The following is an 18,763-nucleotide window of genomic DNA, read 5'->3' as shown; positions in this document are numbered from 1 at the left end:
ACTGTAATTTCAAAAGGGGAGTGGAAGGCAGGGAGACAATTTTTTTTTTAAATCAGGAAAAAAAACATAAGATATGAAATATTACGAGAATGAGACTTTTGCTTAATAATAAAAATCATTAAGTCTCACAGTAACCATGGATTAAGAACATAAATACATGAAGTTTATTTCAGGGCACTTGTTAACTCAATTATCAAAATATGCCACTCCACCTTTGAGGTGGAGACAGTCTGTACAAGGCAGACAGACCCCAGAAGAAAAGTTTCTTTGGCACCCAGCTGTGATGCCTCTGCCCTCCCCTAAACAACTGAAGAAATTAAAAGTGCAGGAAGTAGTAGGAAAAAGGAGTTTTTCATTCTATGCCCATGAGTGAATCTCTATGTCCTCAGATTCTCCACCTTTTACCCTTTATTCTTTGCACTCAGCATAAAAGTCAATCAAGAGAGAGAGTTCATGGGATATATATGAAACAGATTTAGAGATGCACAATTTGTTAACTCAAAAGCATCTTTAGCAGAACACAATAGACTCAACGTATTTGTTAAGTTTACATGGTAAACCTTGAGTAACTAAAATTTGCAGGCAACTGGAAAGTGGAATTCTGCTTAAATCAAACTTCATACCAAATCCCTGAAGAGAAAATATTGCTAGAGTCTTTTAGCAAGTTTTATTAAAGTTACTGTTAATTCTAGATTTTATATGGTATATTTTTACACAGAAAATTTATTTCACAGTTCTGGAATTATGTAAAAGGCTATATTTAAGTCTGTTCAAAATCCAATCTCTTTGCCTGGGATTAAAAGTTGTTTTCCTAAAAGAAAATTAAAAGAAACACAGTCTCTTTTACCATAAAAGGAAAACAAATTGAAATGTGTTCTAACTCCTTTAATTTCGTCAAAATCACCTTATAAATGGAGACAGCCAACAACTAAATCATTCTCTTTATGGATTCATATACATTAACTGAAAAAATTTGTTAATATATTAAAAATAGACATGATGAATCCTACAAAAGTGAATTATTTGCTTTCTAATTTTTTTTTCTTTTCCTTTTCAAGAGAGAGAGAGAGAGAGAGAGAGAGGGAGAAGAGGGGGAAGAGCAGAGAGGGATGGAGAAAAGAGAATCTCAAGCAGATTCCACCAGCACAGAGCCCAACATGGGGCTCGATCTCACAACCCTGAGATCCTGACCTGAGCTGAAATCAAGAGTTGAGTGCTTAACTACTGAGCCACCCAAGTACCACTGCTTTCTACTTTTTAAAACACAAAGTGAATTTGGACTATACAATAATCACTGTAGATAATGAAATCTAGGTACTTAATATCTTGTTTTTAAAAGACTGGAAATAAGGGTTACCTGGCTGGCCCAGTCAGTAGAGCCTATAACTCTAGATCTCAAGGTTTTAAGTCTGAGCCCCATGCTGGATGCAGAAATTACTTAAAAAAATCCCGGGGCAGCCCCGGTGGCCCAGGGGTTTAGCGCCACCTTCAGCCCAGGTTGTGATCCTGGAGACCTGGGATCAAGTCCCATGTTGGGTTCTCTGCATGGAGCCTGCTTCTCCCTCTGCCTGTGTCTCTGCCTCTCCCTCTCTCTCTCTCTCTGTCATGAGTAAATAAATAAACTCTTTAAAAAAAAATTTTAAAAATCCTTAACCCCTCCCCAAAAGGCTGGTAATAAGAATATGAAGTATCGCTGCTCACAGAATATAAACTTCATGTTCAAGATCATAAATCAATTCAAGATGGCTATCACTGAAAATAATGGCAAAAAAGTTTATGTGAGATTATAAAAAAAATAATCCAAAATTTTTTTTTTAATTTTTTTTTTTAATTTATTTATGATAGTCACAGAGAGAGAGAGAGAGAAGCAGAGACACAGGCAGAGGGAGAAGCAGGCTCCATGCACCGGGAGCCCGACGTGGGATTCGATCCCGGGTCTCCAGGATCGCGCCCTGGGCCAAAGGCAGGCGCCAAACCGCTGCGCCACCCAGGGATCCCCAAAATTGTATAAAAAGTTCACTTGAGTAATATATTTGCTGAATTTACCTTGCTTGCCATAATACTTATTAAACAAAACAATTTCTATATAGGCACTTGTTATAAAATAATGAAAATATCCCTTCTGACGACAAATCAAACCAGAGTTAACTCTTAATATGCCAATTCTGGCAGTCCAAATATAAGGAGCCAACAGATTTGGAAATTTCAGAGATATGACTGGTACCTTGATTAACCAAACTCTTGCTGCTTGTCACCAAAATTCAGTAACTGAAAAGATTCAGATAATGGGCTCTATCTCTAGCCACATGAATTTACAGTCCAAACTTCCACTGTTTGCACTTAGGGACCCAAAGAATTCAGACATCTAGGAATACTTACATTTTATTTTTTGTTCTTCGGTTCATTCTTTGTCCACAAGAAAAGGATTTTATATTCATTTTTCCCCTTGTACCACATTTAACATTTTTCTCATGCTATTACATAGCCCCTATAAACATAATTTTATTATCTAATATCCCCATTGAGGAGATTGCTGTAATTTATGTAACTTCTGCTCTATCTCTGAATGTTTACTGGTCCATTTGCCTCTCATTAACTATGACACAATAAAAATCTCTAAACATCTTTATCTTAGTGTAAAACACACATCATTCTGTTACAACTACAGCTAAGTATTTTACACATTTTATAATAATATTTTAAATGATTTTTACAAATTGTAAAACAGTCTCTTTTTTTGATAGTTTTCTTTGGCTCAACATACAAGTTACAAAAATTTAAAATAAAAATAACATTAAAAAATGGTCACATGTAATAAAACTAAGTATAAAATCCTCTCCTAAAGATTTATATTTTAGACTCTATATTCTGCTTTTAGTTGGTTTCAGTGGATATCAATTATTTTGCCCCAATCCCCTGTGCCAATTTTCCATAAAAGTGAAATTTAGTAATCAGAAGATAACAAAAACATGGACTAATCTTTGCTTTATGTAAACTTTTTAAAAGACAAAGAAATATGCCATATTTATTAAATAATTTTCCTCAAAATAATATTAAACTGACATTCAATATCATAGTCTCCAAAATGGACAAAAACAGAAGCTCTTCTACAACAATCAAATGAAATTCCAGGTTTCCTTAAGGCATTCCTAAGGAGTGTAACATTTCATCTGCTGATTTGTCTGCTATAATTACCAGGTGTGACCCTTCAACCCTCAAGGACTCCTGAGATTGTGTGGGGGTGGGGAGGAAAGAGAAGAACCACATATATTTGCAGGTCCACAAGATGTACTCATGAGATAAAAACATGGGGAGTCACTCATTTCAAAAAGAAAGTGGAAAGGAAGAGAAAAATGCTCAACAAAGTGTATTCTATGTCTGGTAGGAAAAAGTATAGATATTGTAATAAATCTTTATTACACATAGTGACCTTTAATTATCACTAGACCAAAAGAATATCACAACCTCATGATTCAAGCAGCCATGTGATTTTCAAGTAAGAGGGAATTCATTACACTTTCACTCAGAATTCAGCAGAGGTCCAAATCACCTCAAAAGCCAACCTATCCATCTTTATTATTAAAGATAGCCTTCCCAAGGGTATGCCATGGATGTCAGACTATAGGACAATCTATTGCTACTCCTTCCCTAGAAAGGTCCTGTTACCCTAAGGGCCATCTTCAGATTTGAGTTCCCAAACTAAATCACTGTTTGCATGGCTTCATTTAATCATTTAAGAAATTTATTTAAGAACTTCAAATCCAAATCTGTGATAGAACTAGAACTTAAATAAAACAGGCTAACTTGATTACTACCTCTTAAGTATCCACACAGAAAGTTTAGGTTCTTGACATTCTATTTTATTTCCTACTCAACAACAATTTTTATTTAAAAGCTTGAAACAAGCTCTTTTTTTGTGGGCAATATGAAATCCATCTTTGAAGGCAAATGCCACAAAAATAATTTTCTCAAAAGAGAGAAGCCTAAACAGTATGAAAAGTATTGCTGCTGTCTGAAGATGGCCCTCTGTGTACTTCTATCATAACAAACACATTGAGATCTTCATTTTTTCCTCTCATTTTTCAATTTTTGCCCCTAACTGCATTAAAATCAATGTGAAAAATACTCTGTACTCACTCTGGCATTCTATGAATTGATGAATAAAAGTGCAGTCCCCGCCACTCTTTGAAAGCAAGTGCTCTAATAAAGAAAGAAACACCTTTAAGGATATAGTTTGTTGCTGTTTTTGAAAACCAACAGCAAAGGTAGGAAAACTGAAATGTATTAACATAAGTAATGCTGAATAAGATTCATAAAAGTTTAATATATTTTTAATATTAATAGCAGACATATTTTGTAGTTAAAATAAGCTAAATACTGAAAACTGTAATTATATAATCAATGATCTGTACCCTGAATGGTTAGCTTTTAAAGGTGCAGTTTCTATTCAAAGAGCTCAAGAAAACCAGACGCATATTGCTTTAAAAAGCTTCTCCCACTTCTAAAATACACCTTCCTCCATGACAGCTTAATACTTGTAAAGTATTTTTAAATTTTATTATATGTTCTTACTGAATTAATTTTCAAATAACTGGTTTCTAACAGTCACTCTTCAAAGCTATTCTTCTTAGTTAAGAGGCAAAAGATAAATATTTTAAGAATACCATAAAATAATGTGTCTTAAATTTAAGGCACTGATGTAACATTTAAATTTTTACACTTTCATTTCACAAATAACCTTTCCCTTTAAGTCATTTAAACTGTACTTTATATACTCTCAAAATATTATATTGTTTATCTCTGCCCAAATGATTAAAGTCAATGCCTACACATTTTAGAATAAGAGGCTGAAAAATGCTTTTGCTCAGGTCAAACAGAATTTGTTTTGTTTTGTTTTAATGAGTGGAGAGAATCAAAACCTAACAGGAGTTTAAGAAAAGTGTTAGCCCTTTTCTTACAATAATCTCTATTTACATTGATTTAAAGAGTTAACTTCTGAATCTGGGTAACATCCTTCAATTATATCTCTGGATCTTTCAAAACCACTGAATAGACTTTGGAAGTTCAAATGTTAAAAATATATCCCAAGACGATGACTATCTGGAAGGTGTGAAAGCACTAAAACCTCTCAAAGAGGACCTGAGTTAGTACCACTCAGACCATGAAACCTCTTCCCTTTTCTCCTCATTTCTACCCACCTCACTTCTCATCATCTCAACTTTTTTTGAGGCAGGCATCTCCTACTCTGATCACTTTACAAATCTTTTGACATCCTTACTAACAGCCATCTCCTTTACCTTCCTACTGAAATCTGTCATTATCCTTTATCTATATACATGGTGTACAGAATCTCCAGTCAACAATTATATATATATAATACATAATACAATTATACATATAAAATACATACATATATATGTAATACATGTGTGTAGAGCTGTATATAATTGTGTAGTTATATAGTTACACTACATAGAGATACCATATAGCCCCAAAAAGAGAAAAAGGCTAGCAGCAACAGAAATTTAAAAAAAAAAAATTCTCATATAGTATTTGCTGATTGGAGCTAAGAAATCTAAAACAGGTGCCCTCAGTTAAATAATCCTACCTAAGCTATGATAACATTTTCAGAAGTCCAACTAAACAATATCATGTTTAAATAAGAAAACTCATTTAAAATCAAATTTTAACCTAAAGGACTTAACAGAACTTATTTGAAACAAAATTTCAGACTATCATCACAGGACTTTAGAAGACATTTATTAAAGTAGTAATCCCACCATGACTCACTAAGCCCTAAATCACCCTTTTATGTAGTCTAATTTTAATATCTGGACTCTAGATTAAAATATTTATCATACTAGTTTAGGTAAAATGCAAGATTAATATAAAATATATATGACTTCTACAAAGGCATTTTCTTCCTTATTTTTTAAGATTTTATTTATTTATTCATGACAGACACAGAGAGAGAGAGAGAGAGAGAGAGAGAGAGAGAGAGAGAAAGAGAGAGAGAGAGAGAGAGAGAGAGAGGGAGGCAGAGACACAAGCAGAGGGAGAAGCAGGCTCCATGCAGGGAGCCTGACATGGGACTTGATCCCGTGTCTCCAGGATCATAACCCAGGCTGAAGGCAGCACCAAACTGCTGGGCCACTGGGGCTGCCCTACAAAGGCATTTTCTAAGATATATGAAAGAAAAGTCTTTCAGATAGTATATTAAAAGGATTTGGATCATGACACTTTTAATATTTCATTACTTGAATTAGCCCCTTGGGAATTCACTTTGCCAAAACTATAAAAGATGTCACTGATAATGCAAAAAGAATCAGATACTTAAGGTGAGAGAAGGTGAGGGGCAAGTCAAAGATCCCAAATAGGGCTGTGGAAGTATAAAGAAAAGACAGATACAGAAACAAAAGAAAGAACTGTGGTACTTAAGATGTGTTATATTCATATACAAGTTTCCTAATAAATTTTGTTTTTCTATACTACCTGTGTTGTCCAATACACATGCTCAGTACAAATGTGACTGCTGAGCCCTGAAAACATGGCTAGTTTGAACTGAGATGTGTTGTAAGTGTAAAATAAATACATACTGGTTTCAAAGACTTACTAGGGAAGAAAGAATATGAAATACCTCATTTAATCTTTTAATATTGATTACATGTTGAAATAATATTTTGGATATTGTGGGTTAAAATAAATATATTATTAAACATTATTAAAAATAAATTATTGTTTAAGAAAATTTTATTTACTTACTTTAGAGAGAGAGCAGAGCGAGACAGAGCATGAGCAAGGGGGTAGGCGGAGAAAGCGGAAGAAGCAGACTCCCTGCTAAGCAGGGAGCCTGACATGGGGCTCGATCCCAGGACCCCAGCATCAAGACATGAACCGAAGGCAGATGCTTAACCTACTGAGCCACCCAGGTGCCATTACCTGTTTCTTTTTATAGTTTTAATGTGGTTACCAGAAATTTTTAAATTATCTATGTGGCTCTCCTAATATTTCTATTAGACAATATATTCTAATTATGCTTATCAGATAAGACACAAAAAATTTATAGTATAAAACCTGTGCTTATCATAGCAGCTACTTTAGATTTAAGTAATTTCAAAAATAAGAGTTTACTAGAGAAATAGCATTAATCTTAACATCTCCAGATATTTTAAAAATATTCTCTTATAACTATACTTGGTCTTCTCTCTACTATTTAAAGAGTAATTTTAATTAAAGTCATATCTCTTATGAGATTGGGTCAGTTCCACCTAAAAAAAAATAGTCAGATCTGATAGCATATTATGGCTATGAACTTTCTTAATATTGGAATGCTTGATAATTGGTTTTTATATAACAAATGATTCTCAACAGATTCATCTTATTCCAAAATCCACCGTGTACTTAAATCTGGTATAATGAAGCTTTTGTGCATTTCAAGATATTTACTATTCCATTTCATTAAAGATATACTGTTGGTTATTCTCACTCTACTCAATTTATTACCATTAAAAAACCGAACACACCAGAAGGGAAAAAATATCATGGTAAGAAGTACCCTAAAGTATCCAAATATCTTTTCAGTTTTAAATCAAAGGAATTATCTACAACTATTCTCATCTAGATCAGTTAGAATTGGCAAATTTTTAGCAATAATCTGACAACACAAAGTAGTATAGTATAAAGATGATTTAGTGTATATAAAGGGATTAACTGCAGGAAGAACATGTTCTCAGCCTGAGTTAACACTGACATTAATAAATACATGCTCGAATCAAAATGGTGATGAATTGGAATAAAAAGTGCTGATGCCAAAAAGAGAAGAAAAAAAAAAGAAAATAATGGCAACAAAAAATAAAAATTCATTTAACAATGCCAAGCTTTTAGAAAATGAGGATTAAGTCATTTTACATATGTTTGCTAAATATAATAAATAGAAATTAATAATTTTAATAATGAATATAAACTACACCTTTAAAAATTCTCAAATTGAAATTCAAACTGGAATTCTAAAATGTAGATGCATTTTATAAAACACACATAGAACAAATAACCATGATTAATGACAACTTTTAATTTAGAGTTTCAAGATTTGTTATAGAATATATGTAATATTAAGTCTTGAGCTTACCCCTCATTACATATATATATGTAACTTGAACCTATCTTGCCAGTTTCTAATTAAAAACCAAACAAACAAAAACAAGAACAAAAAAAAGTACCTCCTAACTTTATCAGAGTTGGCTACTGCCCAAAAACTATAAAGATATCCCCTGATACATGAAAAAAAATTTAGTAAGAAGCTCTGAGTATTGACCTTGATATCTTCCACTAACTTCTGTATAAAAACTAAGAGGAGAAGGTCACAGATTTGTAAATACAGAGAATAATTTTATTCATTCTGTACTTCAGGCACCTAATGCAAGATCTGGCACATAGTTGGTGCTCAATTAATGTTGGATGGATAAAAATGGGGAAGGATGAAATGGGGATCTTCACAACTGAAGGAACGTACAAGCCACTGGGTAAAAAGTACCCCCATGCAATAACAGGAAAGCCAATAGTAGCTATACATTTTTGGCAAAGATAATGCAAGCCAACCAGAAAGAAGGGTCACAGCGAACTAATCATTAACTAATAAATGATTTTTCAGGTAGCAGAAATGACTGAACCTGTTTTCTCTGATTAAAGAAACAGATGTACAGTATAAAGAAAGTTTCTATGACATATCCAAGAGTTTAATGGACTGTTAAAGTAAACTCTTGACCAGCGATGGGGCAGGACACAAACATTAAAAATGGAGGCCCAATATCTCCAGGAAACAGTACTTGATGGAAGAAAAGAGTAGTAGAATTCTTTGAAAAATACACTGGGGGAAAAAGCTATATTATGCTATATCAACAATGTTGAACTTTATCATTTTCCTGTTATTTGAATAATTAAAATTTCCATATAACAAGGGATATCTAACCAAAAATCATAGCATTAAGAATGACAAAATTAGAGAAGCTTTTTTAAAAAGCTGGGATCCAGTGGTCTGTGAACTGCATGCTTTTTGTTCCCAATACTTAAAACCTTAAAACACTGATCTCTCTATCCTGCTTAAATAGTAAAAGGATATCATGAAAGAAGAACATTTAAGTTTTTTACACTACCTTTTTCTGTGCTCCCATTTATTTTAGGTAAGAAGTCATCAACTTGTATCCCTAGGATTAAGACAATGTGTCATTGCCTGATCAAAAAAGTGTCACTTAAAAACTGGTCTCAAGTGTAACCATGGCATTTTTGTATTCCTACTTACATTAAGATAGTATAGCACACTTTAAATTTATTTTTACAGTAAGGGTTCACCTGGCCATTTTCTATCAACTCCGAGAAAAAGCTACAACTGTCTAGTAGCTTTCCAATGAATCTCAAAAGAAAAAGGGTCCTGCTGAGCATGTATTTTTCTTATTTAAATATCCCTAAGGAGAGCACCTCAGATGCAGAAATTTCATCTATCTCAAGGACTAAACAATGGTGCCCACTTGTGGCAATCAAGTATATTTTTAAGGGCAATTTTCTGAAAGATTACAGATACTTTATACCGAATACATAAAATATCCCTCTTAAAATAAGTTCCCCATGAGAGAGTAAACGAAAAAGGTTCAATGATAAAATTCAGCTTTAAATAAGAAATTTGATAACACACCTACCTAAACTGCTGCATTCTTTAAGAGTTTTCTCCTGAAGATGTTCTAACCGTACTGTAAATAAAAGTCCAAGAAAAAGGTATTTCACAGATAAAGAAAAAAATCAAATCAAATCAATTTCTAGATTAGCTAACTTACCTTGTAAAGCTGTTAGCCTTTCATTGGTGAAGTCATTATCAGCTTGCAAAGCTTCTATTTTTGCCTGGAGCTCCTGTTCTTTTTCTTCCATTTCATCTATTTTATGTTGTAATTCTTTTTTCTCAGCCTGTCCCTTCTGTTGGATTTCTTCTTGTTTTCCCTCTGCTACCTGTCGAGAAAGAAAAAAAATTTCCATACTTTCATTAGTCTGAACTTGCCTTAAGAGGCCTCAAGCAGGACTGCTTTTATTCACCACAACCTTTAAGGAGAATATTCAGTATTATAGCACATATTTGTAAATGTCAAAATAATGTCAAAAGTGGTCTGCATTGAGGTCATGCTTCCCTATCACCTAGGAAAGAAAAACACGTAGCAGGCAAATTCGCCTACCTAATACATAGAGATAAGAGGATCAAAAAGAAAACCTCCACAGTTTTCAAGGGGGAAATATATAAGGTTTTCCCCTGAAATTACTATTGTTTAAATTGGCTTGTAAGTTCCAAAACATAATGTACTTTGAAATTTTAAACAAAACTGTCTTTAGTTGAAGGAATGATGATCACAAGCACTTTTCTAAATGACCTCCTTTTAATAAGACCAATCTTTATTACAGGTTTACCAATCACATAGAAGGGAGGTATGCCCTGGTCTTCTCTAACAAACATGTAGCTTCTAGCCACTCAATCCATAGTTTGAATAATTTAAAGATGGGTCTTCATAAACTCAGTTATTACATTTTAAAGGACCAACTTAACATCACCTATGGTCTCATCTGTCCTTATCCTAAACGTCCTAAAGCTATAGAGAGCTGAAGCTGAAGCTCCCTGGAGGCTACCAGAGTCATACAAATCACTCCAATGTTACTTCTAGGCTTGTTACAGCACTAACATAGTTGGGCTCTGCCTTTGGGGCTGTCCAAGGATAAGGAGATTCAAGTTTTTAATAAGTCTAAATATCCTGGGGTTTGCTGATATACATCTACTCCATATTAAAAGATGATTGTTGTGAAGTAGTATTTATTTCCATCCAGAAGAAATATGTCAGCTTTTACAGACTTTCAACGATCTGTGGCAGCGGGGTATGGGCTAAATGGCACCTTATTTTTACTACAAATTCAACCATTACTAAATATAACATCAACAACTATTCAGCAATACCTAACCTCTTAATCTATCCAGTGTGTTAGGAACAATTAACATACTTTCAGGTTGAGTAACTACATACCTTTAATTTATCAGATAAATCTTTAATCTCATTAACTGCTCCATTATATTTATTGGCTAATTCTCTTAATTCTTCCTGAGTCCGTTCATTCATTTCTTTCAGATGGGTACATTCATCTTCAGTATTACTCAGACTTCGCTGTAATTCAAATTTACAGATAATGGATTTAGAATAAATGCACATTCTAAATTCAACTTATAAATAGTATAATTCTATGAGCTGCTCTAAATTAACATCTGTCCTGGACTTTATATGAGTTAAACAACATAAGAATTTTAATTTACTTTAGGTACATGCTAAAACAGAAAATACAACAAAAAAATTTAAAAACAAAACAACAGAAAAAAAAAGGGTCAGGGGAGGAAAGGATGTTACTTTTACATAACTACTCTTTTAAAGGGCCACTGGGTATGACTTTTATACTTGAAAATATTTTAAGCTTATCAATTCTTGAAAACAAGTTTAATAATATGCACAATTAACTTAATAAAATTAGAAAACATCTAGTAACTTTCTTTCCTTGTATGTCAAACTAATGACACAACAGTGAATTAGTTGCTAAGGGATGGATGAGGCTATTATAGAAACTATTACTATTACTGTACCATGTTCTACAGCATATACTATATATTATATATAGTATTTTTACTATTCAATTTACAATGGGCATTTTAACTAAACCCAGTAACAAATAACTTCTGGGTAATTTCGCAGTGGTTCCAAAGGAATGACCTACATCATCAATTAGGTTCTTTTTAAAGTAACGAAAATCACATTTTGATTGTTCCTAAAAGACCTAGAAAGGACCTAAGAAATATTTTCCCTGTAAGTCAGAGTTCTTCTCTAGAGGATGGGTAAATAAGAACAGTGGTAAGGTTCTCCACCTTCCGCAGGTGTGGAATTAGTAGAGTAGAAAAGCAAAACTAGGTGACAGGAGATCAATTCCCTGGCACAAATCATGGTCCACTGTGTGAGAGGCTGACTCCTAAACAGAATGCACATAGTAAAACTCCCTGGTGAGGCTTTTATTTGCTCAGTCACTGAGTAGGGACCACAAGCACCAGAACTCACATGATTATATTGAAAATTCCTAACAACAAAAAGAGCATACTACCCCTACCCACTTGATAGACAGAAAATATTTCCTAGCTATATAAAATTCGAGTTTAAAATGTCCTAGAATATTAGCAATTTTAAGCCACACTACCATTTTGTATTTGTTAAAATGAAATACCTCAACTTCTGAAAGTTTTCTAACCACTTCAATTTTCTCCTGAAGAACCCGCCTCAGGGACTCTTTGGCTGTCGTCTCGTAGTTGTGTTTATCCTCCTGTAATGCTATAAGTTCTTTCCGTAAACTATCTTCTGTTTGATTCTAGGATTAGAAGATATTTATAATTATAGCCAAGTTATTTTTTAAGTATTTACCATTTGAAAAAAATAACACATTATGATGCTCTTGGAGTTCTATATTGAGACACCTCCAAATACAAATGATGTTGGTCCTATATTAACCGAAGCTCTATTCAAAAGTTGCATTGTAAATTACGCCTTCACAAATATATTACTCTACATTCTAACAGAAAAAAGATGTCAAAGGAAATTGAGAGTTTATCTCATATGTACAAAACGAATTAAGTCTCCTATTTGTCATATACATTTGTGGGTAAAAATAATCTCTTACTTTCAAAGGGGCCACACATTTTAAAACAGTGGTTAAACCAAAAGGAATAAGAGTACCCTGAAGAAAAAGCTGACTCCAGCTCAGGCAGGAAATGTATGAGTCTGGAACACTTTGTTTTAGACAAAGTTTAAAACTTTGCCATTCATGACAGCAGGAAGCTATCAAAGTTTGTTGTTCTTCTACCAAAAGGACTCAGGCACCAAACTGAAGAAGTTCCCGTTGACCAAAGATGGGATAATTTGAGCATCAATAAGAACAACAAATGGAATAGGCTGAAACATATGAAATATATTTAAATCTAAGTTTGGAGAAAAAAACACTTTGTGGTCATTCTTTAATGGATGAGAAGGAACCAATTCATTATTTTAAAATCCAGTAAATAAAAGGAGAAAATCACTTATCCTGCTTTTCCTAAAGAAGTGACTTCAGGGTAACAAAATGGTTTATGAAGGGGAATAGAAGTATTTATAGAAGCAATCCAGTTAATAAATGAAGGAATAATAGAACTACATCATTTTTGCAACCTTAATAATGGATTTAGGCAAGGATTATCAAAGACTGCTAACATCTCAAAAAGAAAGACAACTAGACATGGTGCCTTCTGGTGAAAGTACACAATACTCTTCATAAAGAATTGTTGGTAAAAAAAGAGTTGAACCTAAATCAGATTAAATCTCTGGATCAAACTACCAATTTATGGTATGGGAGGACAGCTAGAAGAATGTTTAACAATCCACATTGAGGGAAATTAGAGCACAGGTGATGTAGTTTCTCCAGCAAATATCAACTATGATAGAAAAAAAAGAAAGAGTTGTATACAGGTATTCAATATACAATTCTTTCTCTTTACATGTATGTTTGAAACTTCCTATAATGAAAAAAGATTTAAAAGAATGGTAAAAACATATAAATGTTTTAGCATGTACTCAAAATGTCAAAGAAACGAAGCTACATTAAAAACTATGCATTTTTAATGCATAGTTTATGCATTTTTCTTTATGGATCTTTATTTGAGATTAATACCTACTTTGGAGCATGCTTGTAATTGGTTTCCCATAACTTCTAACCGTGATAAAAGTCTATCTTCATCTATTAAAGCCTGTTGAAGAAAAATTAAATATAAATAAAATCTCAGGGTAATTTAAAAATTACACATATCAAAGAGGTTGCTATTGCCAAAAAAAAAAAAAAGATATAAAATTATAAAACTGACCATTGTAAAATGATAAATTTTTAATATTTGGTCATTAGGAAATGACTTTGCCTGCTAAAAAATTTCACTTTTAATCAACATCTAAGGGATATTAAACTACACTTCAATGCTTCTTGAATATAAAGGCAATTGGAATACCTGCCAACTGGTATCTGAAGCCTCTTGGGTAATGGCTAGTAGCCGCTGAAGTGTGGCTAACTTCTGTTCCAACATCTGTTCCCGATGTAAGGCCTCCTAATAGCACAAATCACAAAAGAGATTCTAATAAACTAGCATGATTCCTTGAAGAAAAATCAAATTTTAGTACATTCTGAAAATATTCTCATATTACATCCCACTTTGTATCTTACTTTCAAACCTGATAAATCTACCTTGTAAAATATATATAAGCCACATCATTTTAGCCTTATTTCTTGGTCTATTAGAGGTACTGAGCTGCACCTTCCCCTATTAACAGAAAACAGTCCCCTGCTTTTGTTTTCTTTTTACTTATAATTCACAAGGGTTTAAAAAAAAAAAAGAAAATCCAGATTACAAGAATCCAACAAATTTTTAACTCTTCATTTTATATATATATATATATATATATATATATATATATATATATATATACACATATCTTTTAGAACAAACTCATTCCAAACTAAGCTAAACAATCTGGTCAGTAGTGAAGATACTTCTTAATGGCTTTGCTGTATAAATATGACATCTAAAATAGAAATGTCTTTAATTTTTCCTTTTAAGAATGTTATACACACACACACACACACACACACATTTAGAGACTGCTTCACAATCTATTGCATTTCCAGGTGTTCTGATTCTTTGTGACCGTATACTACTTAGCAGATCAAATATGCCAAAAATAAGTAAGAGTCCACATGTAATTAAGGGGGTCAAGGAGTTATATAACTATTTGGCAGCTCCAAAAGGGTATTTTTACAGAGGATACTGGCAAGCAAAGCCTTATCTCTAGGTCTCCTGTTAACATTTGATAGCTATTAAGAGGGTCTCCTTCACTAGAAGTCAAGGTGAAAATGCTCACATAGCATTCAGCTGTGGTTATGGCACATTTTTAAATTTCACTTTCTTCTATTCCTGTCATTAGCCAAAGAAAAACATACGACCCCATCTCTGGAGCCATCTCAACAAAAAAAGATATGCTTCATATAGTACTTGAGATTTAAAGCATGTATTTATTTTTCTACACATCCTTGATAACCAATGATTAACCAATGATCTGATCTAATTAGAGTTACAGGTACCATTTTTAAATATAACTCTAAAAGTACAGATTAGGGACGCCTGGGTGGCTCAGGGGTTTTAGTGCCTGACTTCCACCCAGTGCGTGATCCTGGGGTCCCGGGATTGAGTCCCACAACAGGCTCCCTGCATTAAGCCTGCTTCTCCTCTGCCTGTGTCTCTCTGCCTCTCTCTCTCTCTATCTCTGTTTCTCATGAATAAATAAATAAAATCTTTTTAAAAATAAAATAAAAGTACAGATTAAGGAATCTAACAAAAGTCATAGAACACAGCTTACACTTAAAAGAGACTAGTTGCCAAGTTTAAGCTCTTTTTTTTTTAAAAAAAAATATTTATTCATGAGAGACATGGAGAGAGAGAAAAAGAGAGGGGCGGGGGCAGAGACACAGGCAGAGGGAGAAGCAGGCTTCCTGCAAGGAGCCCGATGTAGGACTTGATCCTGGATCCCAGGATCATGCCCTGAGCTAAAAGTAGATGCCCGGCCGCTGAGCTACCCAGGCGTCTCTATGTTAAGCTCTTGAAATATTCCTAATATCCAGGAAATGACACTAAATGCTGCAAAAAAGCTTTACTTAAAAACAAAACCACCAAACAATTACTACTTCCACTAGATGGTGTAATTTCATCTTTTTGAACTCAATTCCACTTAGAGTTTCATAATTCCATGAACCACATCCTAACAGAAATCTCATACTTCCAGGAATGGCCTTTTGGTTCTAAGGCATGAAATGTACTGCAGCTTTTACTCAAAAGTTTTACAATTTACATTAGAACTTTAGCAATTCAAAAAGATGTATACAAAAAAGACAGCACAATATAATCTCTAAAAAATCAGAAATGAATAGTGAAAGATTATGCCCACTATGAATATTCAAGGAACTGACAAAATTGCAAAAAGTACTGGAGTGAGCCATGGCATTAGATTCATAGTCAATGATGACTAGTAACTATTTAGCATGTAGTTTTAGGAAATAATTTTAATTATATGAGCCCCATATTTCGCATATGAAAAATGGAGGCTAGATTGGATTAATCTCAAAGTTTTCTTCTACCTCTGAAAATAAGAGATCTAGGTCAGCTAATGTGCCTTCCTTTACTGAGTGAAATAACTGCTAACATGTATGGCATACATTCTATGTGACAGTTACTATTCTAAGTGCATTACATATATTGATTCATTTATTCTTGACAATTCTGTAAGATACATGCTATTATGCCGACATCACAGATGAAGAAAATGAGGCTCACAATAGGTCAGAGGTTAAGGTCAGACTTGGTCCCTAGACCAAGTCCAGGGAATTCTTGCTAGAGTCTATTAGACATTCTACTAAACTGCAATTATGTAAAATGGCTTTTCTATGCACCATTAGGGTAAGATGTGATTAATGCTCTGACAATTTTCAAACTTGCACATTCTTAACTGAGGGGGAACTGCTCTTAGGGATTGATTCCTATAAAAGAACGAAGGAACCAGGATCACTGGTTTGGTCTGGTCCTAACATTCTTAAAAAGCAACTGAAGACCTACATAGAAAATGATTACCCAAAGTTACAGAACTCACTAGCAGAGCGAAGATAAAAAGTTTAATCTCTAAATTCCTGATCTAGGGTTTTTCTTCACCATGGTTCCTCACCAGAATATTAACCATTATCCAACCCAAATCTCCCAAAATCAAGAGAAAACGAACAAAAAACCCACTTATTTTCTTTTTGGAGATTTCTATGGTTCTTTAAATATGGTATTAACTTCGTCTATGAATCTGCCTTATCAAGATATCTTTCTATAGGTCCAGCAGCACAGCACAGTGACTAAGGGCAGAGACTCTGAGGTTTGACTATCTGGTTCAAATCCTACCTCTACCAGATATGTACCTTACAGGATTGTTCTGAAGATGAAATGAATAGAGATAAAGGACTAGACTAGAGTCTGGCATATAATAAGTGCTATATAATTACTTGCTATTAATATTATACAAAGCAACCAAAATCTCTCCAGGTTTAATTTTATTTAAAAGTCATCTATAAATAAAGAACTATTTTGAAATTTCCTCATATTTGAGTGGAAAAAAAAAAACTTCTATTGTATAGAATCCTATCTTTTCTAGACTTAATAATCCTGATGCTTTTTATCCTTTCTTCACAAGAGCTAGTTTTAATCTTTTTTTTTAAACTTTGAAGGATATTTCTTCTGTACTTGTATCCAGTTAATGTTTCTTTAGTCTATATCTGTGAACTAGTAAAATCAAATCTAAGTTGTTTAATTCTACTTTTAAAAACTAAGAATTTTCAAGATTTACTTTTACCTGTAGATACTGAGAAAGCTGGAATAGTTCCTGAGAGTACATACTTGGAGTGTTAGCAGCAACCTAGAAACAAATGACACAAGTACCAATAGTCACACAAAACAATTTTAAAAGAAATTAAAGCCAAACCAAGTCCCTGAAATGTCTATTTACTGAAATATACAAAATAAAAATGATTTTTTAGCTCAATTAGTTCCTTTCATTTTCAAAATATTTCTCACATCTAGAATTTGTAAATGGTATTATTTTTTGCTGACCAGTCTGAGATTTATAAGCAGGGTTGTGGAACAAGTACTACTCATGAAAACATTCCTTGATAAACCAAATCACGAAGACAGCACAAAAGCAATACAGCACTTTCTTAATTCAGAAATAATACCTTCTAAATCAAGAGATATACACTTTTCCCCTTTAAAATTCATTGTTAAATAGTCAACAAATCACAATCTATTTAGAAGTAGCCATCTTCAAAATTGGAGTTGTATGTGGAGGTGTCGGGAGAGATAGGACATGAAATGGAACACTTTGTCCAATGTCCAGAGGCAATGAAAATAGGTTTGCTGAAAGGAAGGAAAGAAAAGGAAAGGAAAAGTAAAAGGAAAAGGAAAAGGAAAAGGAAAAGGAAGGAAAAGGAAAAGGAAAAGGAGGAAGGAAGGAAGGAAGGAAGGAAGGAAGGAAGGAAGGAAGGAAGGAGAGAAAGGAAGGAAAGAAAGAAAAAAAAAAGAAAGAGAGAAAGAGAAAGAGAGAGAGAGAAGATACAATTAAGTTTAACAAAAAGAATAATATGGGAAATAATGATGTTTTAATTACAAACCACAGAAAAAATACTTAGAACTTGAGAGTATTAGAAGAAATTCCTTCAATAAAGGGTTCTTTCCAAGTGTGAAACATAGAACCATGGCATTGTTCACCACCTCTCCAAAAGATGATACCATTAGATTGCTAAAACATTTACCCATATCCTCAATACTACCAAGCCTTATGTATTAACTTAATGATGTTAATAGCATCATTCCTGATTAAGTTCAGAAAGTATATTTTTATTAATATGCTAACTAGAATTCAGAGAAGTGGCATTATTTTTAAAAGTCTTAAATTGTCAAGGACATTATTTATTTCTGAAGTAATTCTTGGTATTACTGAGGTTGATGATTAACCAATTTTACTTCTGAAAAAGGAATCTAGCAGAGAACTTCAGTTTTAGGCAAGCTTTCAGTCTTTATCCAAATGGAACACAAAAATGTAAAATT

General features: G+C 33.3%; 1 protein-coding gene across 39 annotated transcripts in view; it reads right to left on the bottom strand.

Moving 5' to 3' along the window:
- The window catches only part of LOC121494774 (sarcolemma associated protein), a 144,085-nt gene that overhangs the window by 45,946 nt on the left and 79,376 nt on the right, over positions 1-18,763 (bottom strand). For 8 of the 39 annotated variants that reach the window (XM_041761642.1, XM_041761640.1, XM_041761658.1 and 5 more), the window contains exons 5-13: positions 17,514-17,576; positions 14,087-14,182; positions 13,763-13,834; positions 12,286-12,426; positions 11,052-11,189; positions 9,828-9,996; positions 9,693-9,743; positions 9,153-9,203; positions 4,138-4,200 (exon numbers count right to left, since the gene is read on the bottom strand). In XM_041761642.1, coding sequence (XP_041617576.1) covers positions 4,138-4,200; positions 9,153-9,203; positions 9,693-9,743; positions 9,828-9,996; positions 11,052-11,189; positions 12,286-12,426; positions 13,763-13,834; positions 14,087-14,182; positions 17,514-17,576 — 844 coding nt within the window. The remainder of the gene's footprint in view (positions 1-4,137; positions 4,201-9,152; positions 9,204-9,692; positions 9,744-9,827; positions 9,997-11,051; positions 11,190-12,285; positions 12,427-13,762; positions 13,835-14,086; positions 14,183-17,513; positions 17,577-18,763) is intronic. The other 31 variants (XM_041761649.1, XM_041761660.1, XM_041761666.1 and 28 more) reach the window with 7 other exon arrangements.

The sequence above is a fragment of the Vulpes lagopus genome, chromosome 7 (assembly GCF_018345385.1).
Source record: "Vulpes lagopus strain Blue_001 chromosome 7, ASM1834538v1, whole genome shotgun sequence".
NCBI lineage: Eukaryota > Metazoa > Chordata > Mammalia > Carnivora > Canidae > Vulpes > Vulpes lagopus.
Note: the sequence above shows the minus strand (reverse complement) of the source record. Positions and strands in the feature narration are given on the sequence as shown.